A 14,485-nucleotide genomic window follows, 5' to 3' on the forward strand; every position below is an offset into this window, starting at 1 on the left:
ACTATTAAACCACATCCCACCTCCCCCAATCTCCTGAGAGCTGCGAACTGAAATGTGACCAGCACAGGTACCTACTTCTAATTAAGTTTTTGATTGACAACTACTTCTCTACCCAAAATTTGAGCTCATTTTAACATAAAGCAAAACAAACAAACAAAACCAAAAAACCTCAAGAAAAATAAAAAAGAATTACCTGGTCCAGTTTGCGTTTCAATGTTGATACTTCCTTGGGGTTAGAAAAAGTGATATCTAATCCTGGTGAGATAGCATAGATGAATTCTATTTCATATTCTCGTGCAGCAGAGATCAGAGTCATAAGTTGCTCTAGAGAACAGAGTCCATAATTTTAGAAAGCAACAGGAATACTAAAAGAAACTTTTACTTCCTAACTGAAGAAATCATCTCTTCCAATTTACAGCAAAGGAAAAATTCTTTCATTTTAAAAATTAAAATTTAGAATATATCACATTCCTGTAGTGTGTTTTAGTATACTCTGGTAATCTCAGAAAGTTCTTGAAGCAGGAGGGCAGAAGTTCAAGACCAGCCTCAACAACATAGCAAACAAATTCAAGGGCCAGCCTGGGCTATATGATGACAATGTCTCAAAATAACAAAGAGAAAAAAAACCACCTATCTAATGTGCTAACAGGCCATACAAAGTGGCACAAGCCTGAAGTAATCGATTATACCAAGAGAAAAGAACAAGTTTCACAAGTCCAACATGGTGGCTGATACCTAAAATCAGAGCACTCAAGAGGCTGAAGCAGGAGGACCACTGTGAGTTTAAGCTCTGCCTGGACAACACACTGAAGCGAATTGCAGGCCAGCTTGAGTTAGTAGGACCTACATCAAACACAGAGGTTCACAAAGAGACCTTTTTTCCCCCTCATTTTCAAATAATTTCTTACCTTTTGGGGGGGCAAAGAAGTATCAGTAAAGTAAGTATCACTACCAGTAAAGTATGTTCTTTTTAATATTTTTAAATTTTTGTGTTTTTACATAGGAAAGTGCCACTTGTCTGATTTACAACGATGTTCTAGGAGATCCACCTATACCTCTGCCTCTTAAATGCTGGAATCAAAGGAGTATGCCACCATGCCCATGGTACTTTGAATAAGTAATGGGCCCACAGGCTCATATGTTTAAATACTTGGTTTAGTCCCTGGTTGGTGGAACTGTTTGGGAAGGACTCGGTTCCAGCTTTGAGGTTTCAAAGCCTGCATCCTTCCCAGACGCTCCCTGACTCATGCTTGTGAATCACGACAATCTCACAGCTACTGTTCCAGCTGCCTGCCTGCTGCCCTGTTCCCTGTGGACATAAACTCTAACCCTCTAGAACATTCTTTTATCATTTGTCACAGCAACTGAAAATGACAACGTCCCTTCCGAAATCAATTATATAAAATATCTCCAGTACTTAAATTTGCACTCAAAGCAAGTGCCTTATTTCTTTGTCCAAATCCTACCCCCGGCTTCCTTCAGTATTTCGCCTAGTCTTTTGTGGTCTAAAGTCCACCAGCAGAAGTAAGGAGCATCATCTATGACCACAGAAGAAGTGCAGCCAGGACGGTACAGCCAGCCATGAGCCACATTCAACAGCCAGGACTCTTAGTACCACACTTCAAATCTTCTCTAGTTCACACACTAGTTACCAGATAACACTACTCATAGAATAAAATACAATTTTTAGTAAGTGTAGCATAACTATCTTAAAACAGTCTCCTCATCCATTCATAGATCATATTTGAACTCATAGATCAAAATTTAAAAGCTGCCACCAAACAGACAAGATAGCTAAGGATAAAAGTACTTGCCACATAATTTGACAGACAGAATTCAATCTCTGGAACCCTCAGTTGGAAAGAGAAAACCAACTCCATGCTCAAACCTGCACAGGTGTGCAAACTCAGGCAGAGACAAGCACACACACAAACACACACACACACACACACACACACACACACACACACACACACACACAGAAATTACCAGCTTCTTCCACTGAATACATCTCTCGCCAAAACATCCTATGTTTGTAGTCATCTTTTGGAGCATACAAGTATGTATTTAATTCCCATTTCTGAAGCCTTTAGAGAAAAAAATTACATATGCATAAGTAGGCAGCAATAGTAGGCTACAAACATCAATTTTTATTTTTTGTATACCTCTATCTCATGACAAAGTAATTTTCTACTTTTAGACTTATCAATGGAATCTTAAGACATTAAATATTACCAAGTATTTCAACCTGTTAAATCTTGAACAAAAATACAGCTCTGAATAAAGCAGTCAACACCCCAAACCTCTTCAATTTCCCCGTGAAAAGTTCGAAACCCACTCGCCTAGGCAGATGTAAAGGACTAAATGTAAAGAAGCAGGTTTTTCAGTAATTTGGTCTCCTCTGCTTCACACATCAAAACTTACCTTCTAAAGAGCTCTTTTCTCTGCTCCATAACCCAAGGTCTTCCATAAAACCCTAGATTAAAACAAACAAACAAACAAAAAAAAAAACTTTCTCAGGTTTCAAAATGGGACTCAGTTTTACTGGGGGGGGGGGGAGGGGGGGAGGGGCGCAAAAAGGTTACAAAATGCAGAATCCCTTCCCAAAGAACTGTATAGAGGTGCTGATAATGTGGCATCCTGTGGAAATAGCCAGCCTACCAAAGCCCTGGGTCTGGACCCCAGCACTGTCTTAAAGAAAGAAGTGCAGGCAGGCGGTGGTGGCGCATGCCTTTAATCCCAGCACTTGGGAGGCAGAGGCAGGCGGATTTCTGAGTTCGAGGCCAGCCTGGCCTACAGAGTGAGTTCCAGGACAGCCAGGACTACACAGCAGAGAAACCCTGTCTCAAAAAAACAAACAAACAAAACAAAACAAAACAAAACAAAAAAAAAAAAAAAAAAAAAAACAAAACCAAAAAAAAAAAAACAAAAAAAGAAAGAAGTGCATAGAACACACCAGGATCTGAAAACCATTTAGTGAAAACATTGCTTATCTATGAGATCAATTATTCCCTCACTGCTCATATAAATTTTTGTATTTCCCACTATGCCATTTATAACATAAGGTTGAGCCCTGCATGGCCTAGAACTTTTTAGGATGCTCTCAAACTTGCAGCAAATCCAGTGCAGGGAGTACCACCATGTATAGCATGCGACTGGCATTAAGAACCCAAACTTACCATCTTTTTTACTGACAATAAGGACCAAATAGTGTTTATTCTTGCTGAGGATACAATTCAGTGATAGAGTACTGGTTTAGTATTCACAAGACCCTATATTCCCAGTTACTCACCTAACACACAATTTTTTTTCAATGCTGGAAATGACTCCAGAATCTTGAACATACTAGGCTCTGCCACTGGTCCCAGTACAGACAGAAGAGGCCAAGGCAGAAGTAGTTTGAAGCCTGTCAGGGCTACACAGTTTCAGGCTAACCTAAGCTACATACAGTATGAGACTGTGTCTCAAAAAACTGAAAAAGAAGGCAGCCCAATTACTTCCAAAAGAGTGACTTTAAGAGCCCAACAAGGTAGTAAAATCAAATAATTAGAGAAAGATGTAATGTGTGCAACCTCTACCTACCTACATACCCCACTTTGCCATAGAGTTGCTCTGTAGGATGGTCTAGAACTTGTAGCCATCTCCCTACCTCTGCTTCTAAGTGCCAAAATTCCAGGTGTGAACCATCACACTTGGCAATGATCCCCTTTTTAAAAAGTTCCTACAACAAAGGGGACCGAGCAAATGAACAAACAAGAGGTGTTTGTGGGAGTGCCTTTACGGACCCAACAGTGGCACTGACCTCAACAGTAAACCTTCAAGCCCTCAATTCCACAGCCAAACATGAAACCAAGTTAGGATATGTCCCTAACTGACATCCTAGTGTCCAGTGCAGGAAACACACTTGTAACTTGTTTTGTTACAGCTATTTCTACACTTAAATGAAAATTGCAAATACAGGGGATACTGTATAAAACAGAATGATGAGCAAAGATGGCACCACAGCCCCCAGCACACTAGGAACACCTGAGAGCCTGCCTCAGACTAATCACCAGCAAGAGGGAAGAAAATCTTCTCAGCAGCACCATGGAGACGGTCACAGTAAGCACTCTAGGAACAGCAAGATGGCTGGGCAGATAAAGGTGCTGGCCAATCCTGACAACATTGGGACCCACATGATGGAAAGAGAGGTGACTCCTTCAACCTGCCCACCCTCTCCCTACAAAACTCAAATCTTAGGCAGACATTCTGCGGCCCCCCCCCCCCAAATGACAGTTAAACATCCTGAAACTAGCAGCACTCTCTAGTTTCTCTTCTTCTGTTCTGTTCTTTTTTTTTTTTTTTTCCTCAGAACAAGGTTTCTCTCTGTGTAGCCCTGGTTGTGTTGGAACTTGCACTGTAGACCAGGCTGGCCTCAAACCCATGAACGGACTGCCTCTGTTTCAGAGTTCCGAGACTAAAGGTGTAAGCCACCATCCAGTGAGAGCTCTGTTTTCATACTCTTTAAAGACTGACTTTTAGTACTGTCAAGAGAAGGCACAGTAAGCCTCCCTCACATCTGAGAACACATTTCCTTCATGCACGCCACAGCTTCCATTGTAGACTTCCACTTTCTTCTTGTTGTCAGGGCTGGCCTCCCAATCCTAGATTACAGACTGTCAACACCAATGGCTAGCTCTGAATTCCGTATTCTCCAGAGTGACGGCTGGAACACAAACGAAGTTCCAGGACACGCTGGGATAGTGTGGGGAAATTAAAACAAAGCAAAACCTCACACCTAAAATAGGATGGCGGCCGGAATCCCAGCCACTCCAGAGGGCAGGAAGATAACAAGTTTAAGGTCATCCTGTGCTTCCACCAGCTTCTGGCACACCTAGACTACAAGAGACCCTGTCTGCAAATAGGACTTCGATCTTCTTTTTTCATTTACAGAAGATTGCAGAGACTAACAACAGATAGTCATGAAGACCTTAGCACTGTGTATAACCTGTTTCAGACCCATGATTTCTGTTAGAAATGAAACTGTGATGCCCTGTCTTTTAAAAACAAGAAATCCCACCGGTTGTGTCCCCCCCCCCCCGCCCCCCGCCCCTCAAAAAAAAAAAATGTCTGTGCTCTAGCAAGCCTGGCATGTACAACACACAAAGCACCCATGTTTTCATAGATCCGGGCTAGGGAACAACAGTGTTCCCCAGAACTTTGCTGAGCTGTTTCATGTCTTACTGTAGCTGCCACGAATGTTCTCCCCTGCAATCAGCCTCCATCAAATACCATACCGACCTCCTGTCTCAGGACAGTGGAAGAGCTGCTCTTCTCAACCATGAGGGGAAGCGGACCTTTAGCCTTTTTGGTTTGGGTATTAGTTTTTTAAATGTTTTGAGTTAAAAAAAAAAAAAAGATTTTCTTTATTTATTGTATGTACAAGTACACTGTAGATGTCTTTAGACACACCAGAAGAGGGCATAGGATTACAGATGGCTGTGAGCCACCATGTGTGTGGTTAAAGGGAACTGAACTCAGGACCTCTGGAAGAGCAGTCAGTGCTCTTAACCTCCAGCCCAGAGTATTAGTTTTTATATTCTCCAGTAAATAAGAAAAAAGATAACAAAAGGGAGAAACTAGAAAACGTTGAGTTTGCCAAATAACAAAAGAAAACTCAAATTACGGTGTACTTAGGGAAAAGGCTTTCCTGAGTTCAGTATCTACCCATTCTATTTCAGAAATCTTCCCTATCAAAACGCCCTCGTTCTTTTCAACTGCCAATGAGAAGACAGAAATCATTAAAATTTAGCCTTGCACTGAAATCTAACTACACATCACAGATGCTTTGAGATGTGATATATTGGCATTTTTACACACACACACAGGTCAAAGAGCTGCAATTGGTAAAGGATGATACTTTTCTAGGAGTCTTAAGAGATGGAGGCTTGCAGGGGAACAAAAAAATAAATAAGAACAATCCTAAGCCTGAAGGAATCTGTAGTATCACAAACTGACTGCGCTCCCCTTCACCAGTAAAAGCATGCCCGTGTAGGCTGATTTTTTTTTTCCTTCTACAAGGACGGGGGGGGGGGGGAGGATGAGAACGCTGCACAAAATTTCCTCATTTGAAAGCGGGCAACCCTGCGGACTAAGCTCCCAAGGTACAAAGAAGTGAAACACACAGCCTGACGACAGGCTCCTTGCCACCGCCGCCTCCTCCGACAATCCGCCTGGCTCTAAGCCCAAGGAGGGTGGGGTCAGGCTCCTCGAGCCAGGAGACTGCGAAGCCGTGAAATACCAGAGGTAAAGGAGTCCTCGCGCCCTCCCCCAACCCCGTGTTAGTAAGGACACCTCTCGTCCTGGGGGCGGGGAGCCCCTAAAGAATCACCAGCACGCCCCTCCCGGGAATAGGTGCTGAGCACCGACGCGGGGCTGGAAGGCCAACTTACCTTCCACTACGCCGCAAAGGAACCTGCGGGCCCCTGCGGCCGCCCCGGCCACCGCCGCCGCCCCGGTTCCCGATGGGTTGTCTTCTCCAGGGGCTGGAGCTGCAGACGGCTCCAACGAAGCCCCCGCAGTGGCGGCAGGATTGGCGTTGCGCTCGCTCTCCCGCTCCTCCAGCGCCGCCTGGCTCTCCTTCTGCACCATCCTCCCGCCGCCGGCCGCTGCTCCCCTTCGGCCTCGGTCCGTTGGGCCACAGGCCCGGAGCCCTGCAAAGGGCCGCGGCTCCGAACGCGCGCCTCCTGGGCTCCTTCCCCTCCCCCTCCGCCCTTCCCCCTTCCTCTCGGCGGGGGCCCGGAGTGCCCGGATGAGAAGGGCGGCGGCACCGGCTCGAGCCCTTTGTCAGCCGCTGCCTCCGCCCGCGCTGGAAGCCGAGAGCCTAAGCGGAGGGCGAGGCCGCCACCGCGTCTTCTCGGAAGGAAGGCCGAGGAGGCGCCTTCGCTCGTCCTCAACGTCTGCCGCCCTCCAAACAGCCTTATTTCTCCGGCTAGCTCCCCCACTGGAGTCCCTAAGCAGCTCTGCCGCTGCCTCTGCCGCCCGCTTCCTGTTTATCCGCACTGCGCCTGCGCCACAGACCGGCTCAGACCGGTCCCCAGCCCGGCTCCCCCTCCTTTCCTTGGGATCAGCCCATTGCGTTTTATTTGCTAGGGGGAAAAAGAACAAAGGGCGCCGTGAACACCGCGGAGGTGCGCGGCGGTGGGACGTACCATTTTGGCTTGCCACCCTCCAGGATGAGCGACACACTCTGGGTCGGACCATTACCCCACCCGGAGGAGGGGAACATGGGAGAATGCGGCCGGCTGGGGAGTTTGGGAGAAGAGGGGGAGGGCGGAAGGGAGGTGTTTACTCTCTCAGGGCGCAGGCGCCGGGGCGATGCCTCTGGTTCTTAAAGTGGTAGGAAACACTGACCTACTTTGGAGATTGTTGTAGCAATTTGGCTCATCGGGCCTGCCTGACCCACGCTCTGTTCTGTGAAGACACCATGCCAAGAAGCTCAGCTCACGCCTCTGTCCCGACTCATTTTCTTCTACTCCCTCTTCGGAGTTCACCCCGTTTTAAATTGAACAGGCAACTGTTTATTGAGTTTGCCTCATCCTGGGCTGTGGGACCATTATGACCTCATAATGTGGTTAAAACAAGCTGTTGCGTTTTTGCTTGATAAACCCCTGCGTTTGTTTTGTTTGTTTAGCCTTGGCATCAACATTTCCTAGGAAACCCTGCCTCTAAGGGCTTGACTCCTGTAGTCCTCTCAGAGTACCCTGGACATTTCTGTTCCTTAAGAGAGCTGTCCTGTTTGGGAACAAACCTCATTTTCAATATTAAGAAAGTAGTCCATATATGTGTGTATATATACACATATACATATGTGTGTATGTGTATATATACATACACACACACATATGTACATATACTTCATCGTAGCAGTAGCCCAACTTGTAGCTCCAGAGACGTTAGGGGTGCGCATTACAGGCGAAATTTATGCCAGGTTTATGCAGTGTTGGGTATCCAACCCAGGCAGGGCCTTGTACTGTACAAGCACTCCAGGGATTTTGTGGTTTTCTTTTGTGTGTGTTCACATATGCCATGGCCCATGTGGCAGTCAGAGGACAACTTGTGGAAGTCGGTTCTCTTCTTCCTTTTGTGGATCCTGGGGATCAAACTCAGGTTGTCAGGCTCAGGCTGGGCAAGCACCTTGGCTACCAGCTCCATCCAAGACTTTTTTTTTTTTTTTTTTAATGTGTGTGTGCCACGTTTGTTGGGGATGGAGCAGCAGAAGAGGCAGTTTCGAGCCACTGAACTGAAAGTGTTTGTTGGGAACTGAACTCAGGCCTCCGGAAGAGAGCAGTACCTTCTCTCTCCAGCCTAGCATGCAGGAACCAGTTCTTTCCGGTTCTGGATTATTGAGTTGGGAGTTAGAGAAAACAATGAGTAATCCGCACTCTTCCCTCCCCCTGCCTGCCTTCCTGGAGTTGGTTTGTAGATTTGTCCGGCCTGTCTCCAGCCTGTTTCCTTTTGTTTGTGTGTTTCTTCCATTTCTCTTTTTGAAACTGGGTTTCATTCATTAAGTAGCCCGAAAATCATTCCTGTCAGCCACCACTGGCAGCTGAAGAACATTTCTTTTTCCTTCAGTGTAGTAATCAAACCCAAGGCCTCATCTGTGCTAGGGGACCACTCTACCCTCAGCTACAACCCCAAACCTGAAAGGTGGGAATTTGGGGGTTTTGTTGTTTTTGAAACAGGCTTTCTCTGTGTAGCCCTGGCTGTCCTGGAACTCACTCTGCAGACCAGGGTGGCCTCGAACTCAGAGATCCACCTGCTTCTATATCCCAAGTGTTGGGATTAAAAGCATGTGTCACTGAAGACCCCCATACTCGGGAGACCCTTCCTCAAGCCTCCGGAATCTCGACCACCCAAAAATCACAAGGAACCATACCTGGATGCAATCAGCAGAGGTTTATTAGGGGAGGAGCCGGCGGTCAAAAACGACAAGCTCTTTAGCTCCAAGAGCAGGGTTTTTGGCCACGTGTGGTGGGATAAAGGGTCTTTTATAGCATGGGGTGGGGGCAGGAAGGCATTTTCGCGCGCTTACACATGATTGGTTGTTTTACAAATTTTGAACATAGCACTGGGAAGACCAAGGGAGGGGTAACCAAGAACAGTGGAACATTTCAGAGAATCTAGCCCAAATGATCTAGAGTCATGTGAGATCACTCTGCACACTCATTCTTTTCAAAAATGTGGTTTTCACCATGCTATTGTGTCCTATTCTGCCATTTCCTCCGGCTATAGGGCTATGGCCCCACCTAGGTGGTAGCATCTTTATCTGTAATCAGGAATGCCTTCCTGCCTTGGGCGAGGCTTGGGGAATGTAATCCAGCAAGTGTCCTTCACCTGGAATGTGAAGGCCTGAAATCTTATTTTCAGTTCCGAGTTCTGTAAGGCAGAAAAATCTACACATATTTCATAAAATGGCCTTTATAATTTTTCACTCTACATCACCATCACCCAACTTAGGTGTGATTCTGACTACTCGCCTGGTCCATATTTTCCATACCATCCAATGCTTACCCTGCTCCTACTCTGTCACCTCCCAGAGGTACCAGTGGGGACTGGAGAAATAAGAGCACTACTGCTGTTCCAGAGAACTGGGTTTGAGTCACAGCACTCAATGGTGGTTCACTGTCATCTCTACCTCTGGGTTCTTGGTGGCAGTGTCTGATGCCCTCTCTAGCCTTCCTGGGCACTGCACACACAGTAGTGCACAGACTGGTGTATAACGTGTTAGGGGTTGGTCTGGTGCTGCTTGTATTCAGATGCTAAATACCAGCTCCCAAGACCCCCTGTTGCCCCAAAACGAGCAAATCCTCACGTACACCAAGTGATGCAACTGGCTCCCTAACTAAAGCTATTGGCTAAATAAAAGTGGCGGCTACAGCCACTGCTGGGGAGAATAGAGCTGGGCCGGGTTTCAGTTACTGGTCTGGGGGTTGCAGGTAGGGAGCACTGGGAGAGGTGGAGTCGGGAGGGAGGGGCCCTTCATGGGGGGAGATGGGTCATGAGCACATGGCCAAGTCAGTCCCCAAGTCTAAGACACAAGCACTTCCAAATGAGCCATCTCCCCACTCCTATCTGCTTTTGAAACAAGGCCTCCCTCTATAGCCCTACCTGTCCTGGATAACATGTAGATGAGGCTGCCCTGAATTGTGTGGTCCCTCAGCCTCTGCCTCCCAAGTGTGAGGGTTCCAAGCCACACAAGTTTTAACTCCAAGGCCACCCTAGACAGAGGTTTGGGTCTGAGTCTGGTGGTCTAACTTTGTGCTACAAACTTCCCAGATAGCCTTGAGTTAATCCACTTTGTTAGCTGAAGGAAGAACTAGAGCCTAGACGTGATGGCTTTACGCCTATAACCCCAGCAACTGGGGAAGCAGATGCCAAAGGATCTGAGCTCTGGGTTAGCCTGGGCTACATAATGAGACTGAGTCTATTAGGTAGCCAGTTAAGATGGACTGTTCTGTCACAATCAGTTGTGGATATTACCTCCTGTTTCCCTGGTAACTCTAAAACTGGGTATGTCACAAATGCCTCTCCTTAAGAGTCAAAATACCAGGGCAAGCAAGTTGGCTAAGGGCATAGAGGTGCCTGGGCTCACTTGGTGGAAGGGGAGAAATGACACCTGGCTCCACACATGATGTCGTGTGTGTGTGTGTGTGTGTGTGTGTGTGTGTTACACACTAAAAGACTTTTTAAGGTGTAAAATACCTTATGAGAATGCAGAAGTATCAGGACTTTGTTGAGGCCTTTTTAGGGAAAGCTGCTTTCTCCAGGTCAAAAGAACAGACTCTGGCCTTGGGTAGAACATTCCATCCCACCTACCTCAAGAATTAGAATATGACATACTGTTGTCTCCTCTCTTAGGAGTGAATCCAGCTGGAAGCTAATTATAACTTCTCTATCTTCTTCAGATTGCAGCCCAGTCCTACAGTTGCTTCCCCCACACTCTAGGCTTTATGTAGGTTTCTCTGAAACCTTCATCTCTCCCTTCCAGGCAGCTCCTTGCCAACCTCGCCTGCCAAGCCTGCCAGCTTTCTTGGACCTTAACTCAAAAAGACACGTCTTAGCTTTTCTTCTCCACCTCTTTCCTCCCAGTAGCTGCAGAGATTTACAACTTGCCTGTCCTGGTTTCTTCTTCTTGTTGTTGTTTCTCTAATTAAATTTTAATAAAACAGTCCTTGAGCTTAAAATTCAGAAATAAAAGGGGTGAGATCTAATCAGGCCTGAAAATCATCGGGCCGGGACCACTCCTGAGGAAAACTGATTCATCTAAAGATATTTTAAAAAAAAAAAAAAGGGAGGAAGCTGGGCATGGTGGTGCATGCCTTTAATCCCTGCACTTGGGAGGCAGAGGTAAGTGGGTCTCTGAGTTCAAGGCTGGCCTGGTCTACAGAGTGAATTCCAGGACAGCCAGGGCTACACAGAGAAACCCTGTCTCTAAAAACAAAAACAAACAAAAACAAAATGGGAGGAACAGTTACCTCCCCTCCTTCACCAACTTGTGTACAGATATCTGCTGAGCCTGCCAGCTCTTCTGAGCTTTAACTCAAAAAGTATAACTTTGCCATTTCCTCCTTCCTCCTCTCATTTGAACACCAGCCAAAACTCTCAGCACGGTGGCTGCCTTTACAGCCTGAGCTTTGGTTTTGGAAGACTTCTCCCCTGCCTTTTACAGTGTGCAGAACATCATTGCTGACCCCAAACTCAAACCTTTCCTCCTGTCTCCAAGATGCTAAGATTTACAGCTTGCCTGCCCTGTTGTTTTTCTCCCAGATGCTAATAAAACAGTAAAGCAGCCCTTCTGAACTCCCTTCACTCTTGTCTCTAAGGCTGATTTTAACACTGCGCCTTAGAACTCACAGACTGAAACCCCACTTCCCCCATGACAATTCCAGAAGACATCAACAGCAACAACATCAAAAAAGGAAATCTGGGGGGGGGGGGTATACTCGATCCTAGGTTCTTGACTTAGGATCTGAGGATAAACTTCAGGGATCCAAAATTTATGAGAGTGGGTGTTGGGGCGGGGGGAGTACAGCTTGGTGACAGTGCTTGTACAGTAGGTACCAAGCCCTGGCTTTCACACCCAGCAACCTCTCAAAACCAAAACAAACAACAAACCTTAGCCCCGTCCCTACCCCTTCTCACCCACTGTGGATAGTGGGCCCACAGTTTTGATCAGATCTTTAATTTGAAACCAAAAAACCCAAGGAACAGGGTTCTCAGATGAGATATGCAGGAAAAACAGACAACAAAACCACTCCATAAATTAGATGCATTCTGTGATGCTGGGGACTGAAGCAGGGGCCTCCAATGGAATATTTACTCTAGTCCTACAAGGGAGCTTTTGCTTCTTTGAAACCAACCTCTCCATCGACCTTGTCATTGTGTATAGGAAGGGAAAGGGCCTGACTTCCTTCTTTGGATGACTCAGCACATAATGGAGTTCCAGGATAGGAGGAACCTACCATTCACCACCCCCAGGGTACAAGCACTCAGGGAAATTGGACCTTCTTGCCTCAGGCAGTCTGCACCCAGTCAGTCCTTTTGATCACATGATCACATACATAATGGCAGCACCATTTGCATTTGGTGGGAGAAATTCTTTTAATCCATACAACTTGTGAATTGGTGACATGTGTGCATGTGGAGATCAGAGGGCTCTTGAGACAGAAGTCAGGTCATCAGGCTTGGAGGCAAGCCTGGGTCTCTCCTTCCACCATGTGCATCCCAGGGATGGAACTCCAGTCGTTAGGCTTGACAACAAACATCTTAATGTGCTGAGCCAGCTCACTAATTGTGAACTCTCTCTTTGATAATGCCCAACTCTGCTTCAGTTAAGGCAGGAAGGGAGGGAGGAAGGATTTCTCAAAAGGCAGCATTCTCAGAGTAACTAATTACTATAAGTCTGAAATTTTTTATTCAGAATTTAAGAATGTTTGCCAAAAGCTGGGCGTGCTGGAACATGCCTGCAATCCCAGCATTTGGAAGGGACAGGTAGGAGGGTCAAGAGTTCAAGGTCATCCTTGGTTACACAGGGAGTTTGAGCTGTGGCTACATGAGTTCCTGTCTCAAACATTTAAAAAAAAAAAGGGGGGGGTTACCAAAAAAGATAGCTTGCCTTTATGAAAACTTGTACTGAGCTGATCAAGGAAAAGCTCATATATATGTATATACACTGTATATACCATATACACTGTATATACCATATACACTGTATATACCATATACACTGTATATACCATATACACTGTATATACCATATACACTGTATATACCATATACACTGTAGCATACTGTCTCTCCAGTGGAAATGAACAGCCTTGTCATTTGTGTGTGGACAGAGTCCATCCACAGCAGCTAGGGCTGGTGCCAGGCGTTTACTCAGCTATAAAACATTGAAACAGTGGTACCACTTGCCTATGATCCCAGCACTGAGAAGGGGAAATTTAAGATTCAGAGTTCAAGATCATACCCAGCTACAAGGGTATCTGAGGCTAGCCAGGACACATGACACCCTGCCTCAAAAAACAACGACCCAAGAAAGGAGGAAGAGAAACTATGTCTTCAGGATGTAAAGAAAGGGAGAAAGGAAAAAAATTGTGTACATTTCCTCTTATATGCAGAATCTAGAGTTTTACACACACACACACACACACCACACACACCAAAACAAAAGGAAGACTGCTGGGATGGAAAGTGAGACCAGCAAGGTGGGCGAAGGGAGGTAGCTGAGCGAGTGTGTATGAGAAGATACATATGCTATGGGAGAGGATGGTTCAGTTGGTAAAGTACCTGCCACTGACCTCCCAGGGTAGACCTCCAGCTGGGTTAGGAAGCAAACATAATCCCAGCAGGTGTAGACAGGTGGATTCCTGGGAAGTGTTGGGCCAGCCAGTCTAACTTAATAGGTAAGCTGAAGTTCCAGTGAGAGACCCTGCCTCAAAAAATAGGCTGGAAGAAGACACTCAAACATTGCCCTCTGGCCTCCATAGGCACATGCAGGAGCACCTACAACCCACACAGAAAACACATACACATACAAACAGCCACACACAACAAAGAAAAATAATCACAGAAAACCCTATTATTGTGTATGGTAACAACAATAACAAAGTCTAAGAAAGAACTGTTGAAGGTCATCCTTGGTTAGAAAACATTTTCTCAAAAGGAGAGAGAGAGAGAGAGAGAGAGAACACAACAAAGGTTCAGACATCAATGAAGCTAAAATCTGAAAAATATGTAAATGTATATATGCATTACACATCTTTATATGCATATATATTCATATGTGTGTATTTGCTTCAGTTTTCAGAATTCACATTCATGTTGAAATGGCAAATTTTTCATTTTCCAGAAGTGGAATAAAATACATTTATGGTAAAGGGGAGAAAAGACAGCATGGTTGGCACATAGTGTCATTAGACAGCGTCCTATCTTCTCCTGTGTC

General features: G+C 45.8%; 1 protein-coding gene across 2 annotated transcripts in view; it reads right to left on the reverse strand.

Annotated features, from left to right (window-relative positions):
- Nucleotides 1-6,630, reverse strand: part of Oga (O-GlcNAcase) — a 34,469-nt gene extending 27,839 nt beyond the window's left edge. For both annotated transcript variants that reach the window (XM_076922860.1, XM_034516782.2), the window contains exons 1-4: nt 6,432-6,630; nt 2,425-2,476; nt 1,990-2,087; nt 194-324 (exon numbers count right to left, since the gene is read on the reverse strand). In XM_076922860.1, the coding sequence (XP_076778975.1) occupies nt 194-324; nt 1,990-2,087; nt 2,425-2,476; nt 6,432-6,630 (480 nt within the window). The remainder of the gene's footprint in view (nt 1-193; nt 325-1,989; nt 2,088-2,424; nt 2,477-6,431) is intronic.
- Between the last annotated feature and the right edge of the window lie 7,855 nt (nt 6,631-14,485).

The sequence above is a fragment of the Arvicanthis niloticus genome, chromosome 1 (assembly GCF_011762505.2).
Source record: "Arvicanthis niloticus isolate mArvNil1 chromosome 1, mArvNil1.pat.X, whole genome shotgun sequence".
Taxonomy (NCBI): domain Eukaryota; kingdom Metazoa; phylum Chordata; class Mammalia; order Rodentia; family Muridae; genus Arvicanthis; species Arvicanthis niloticus.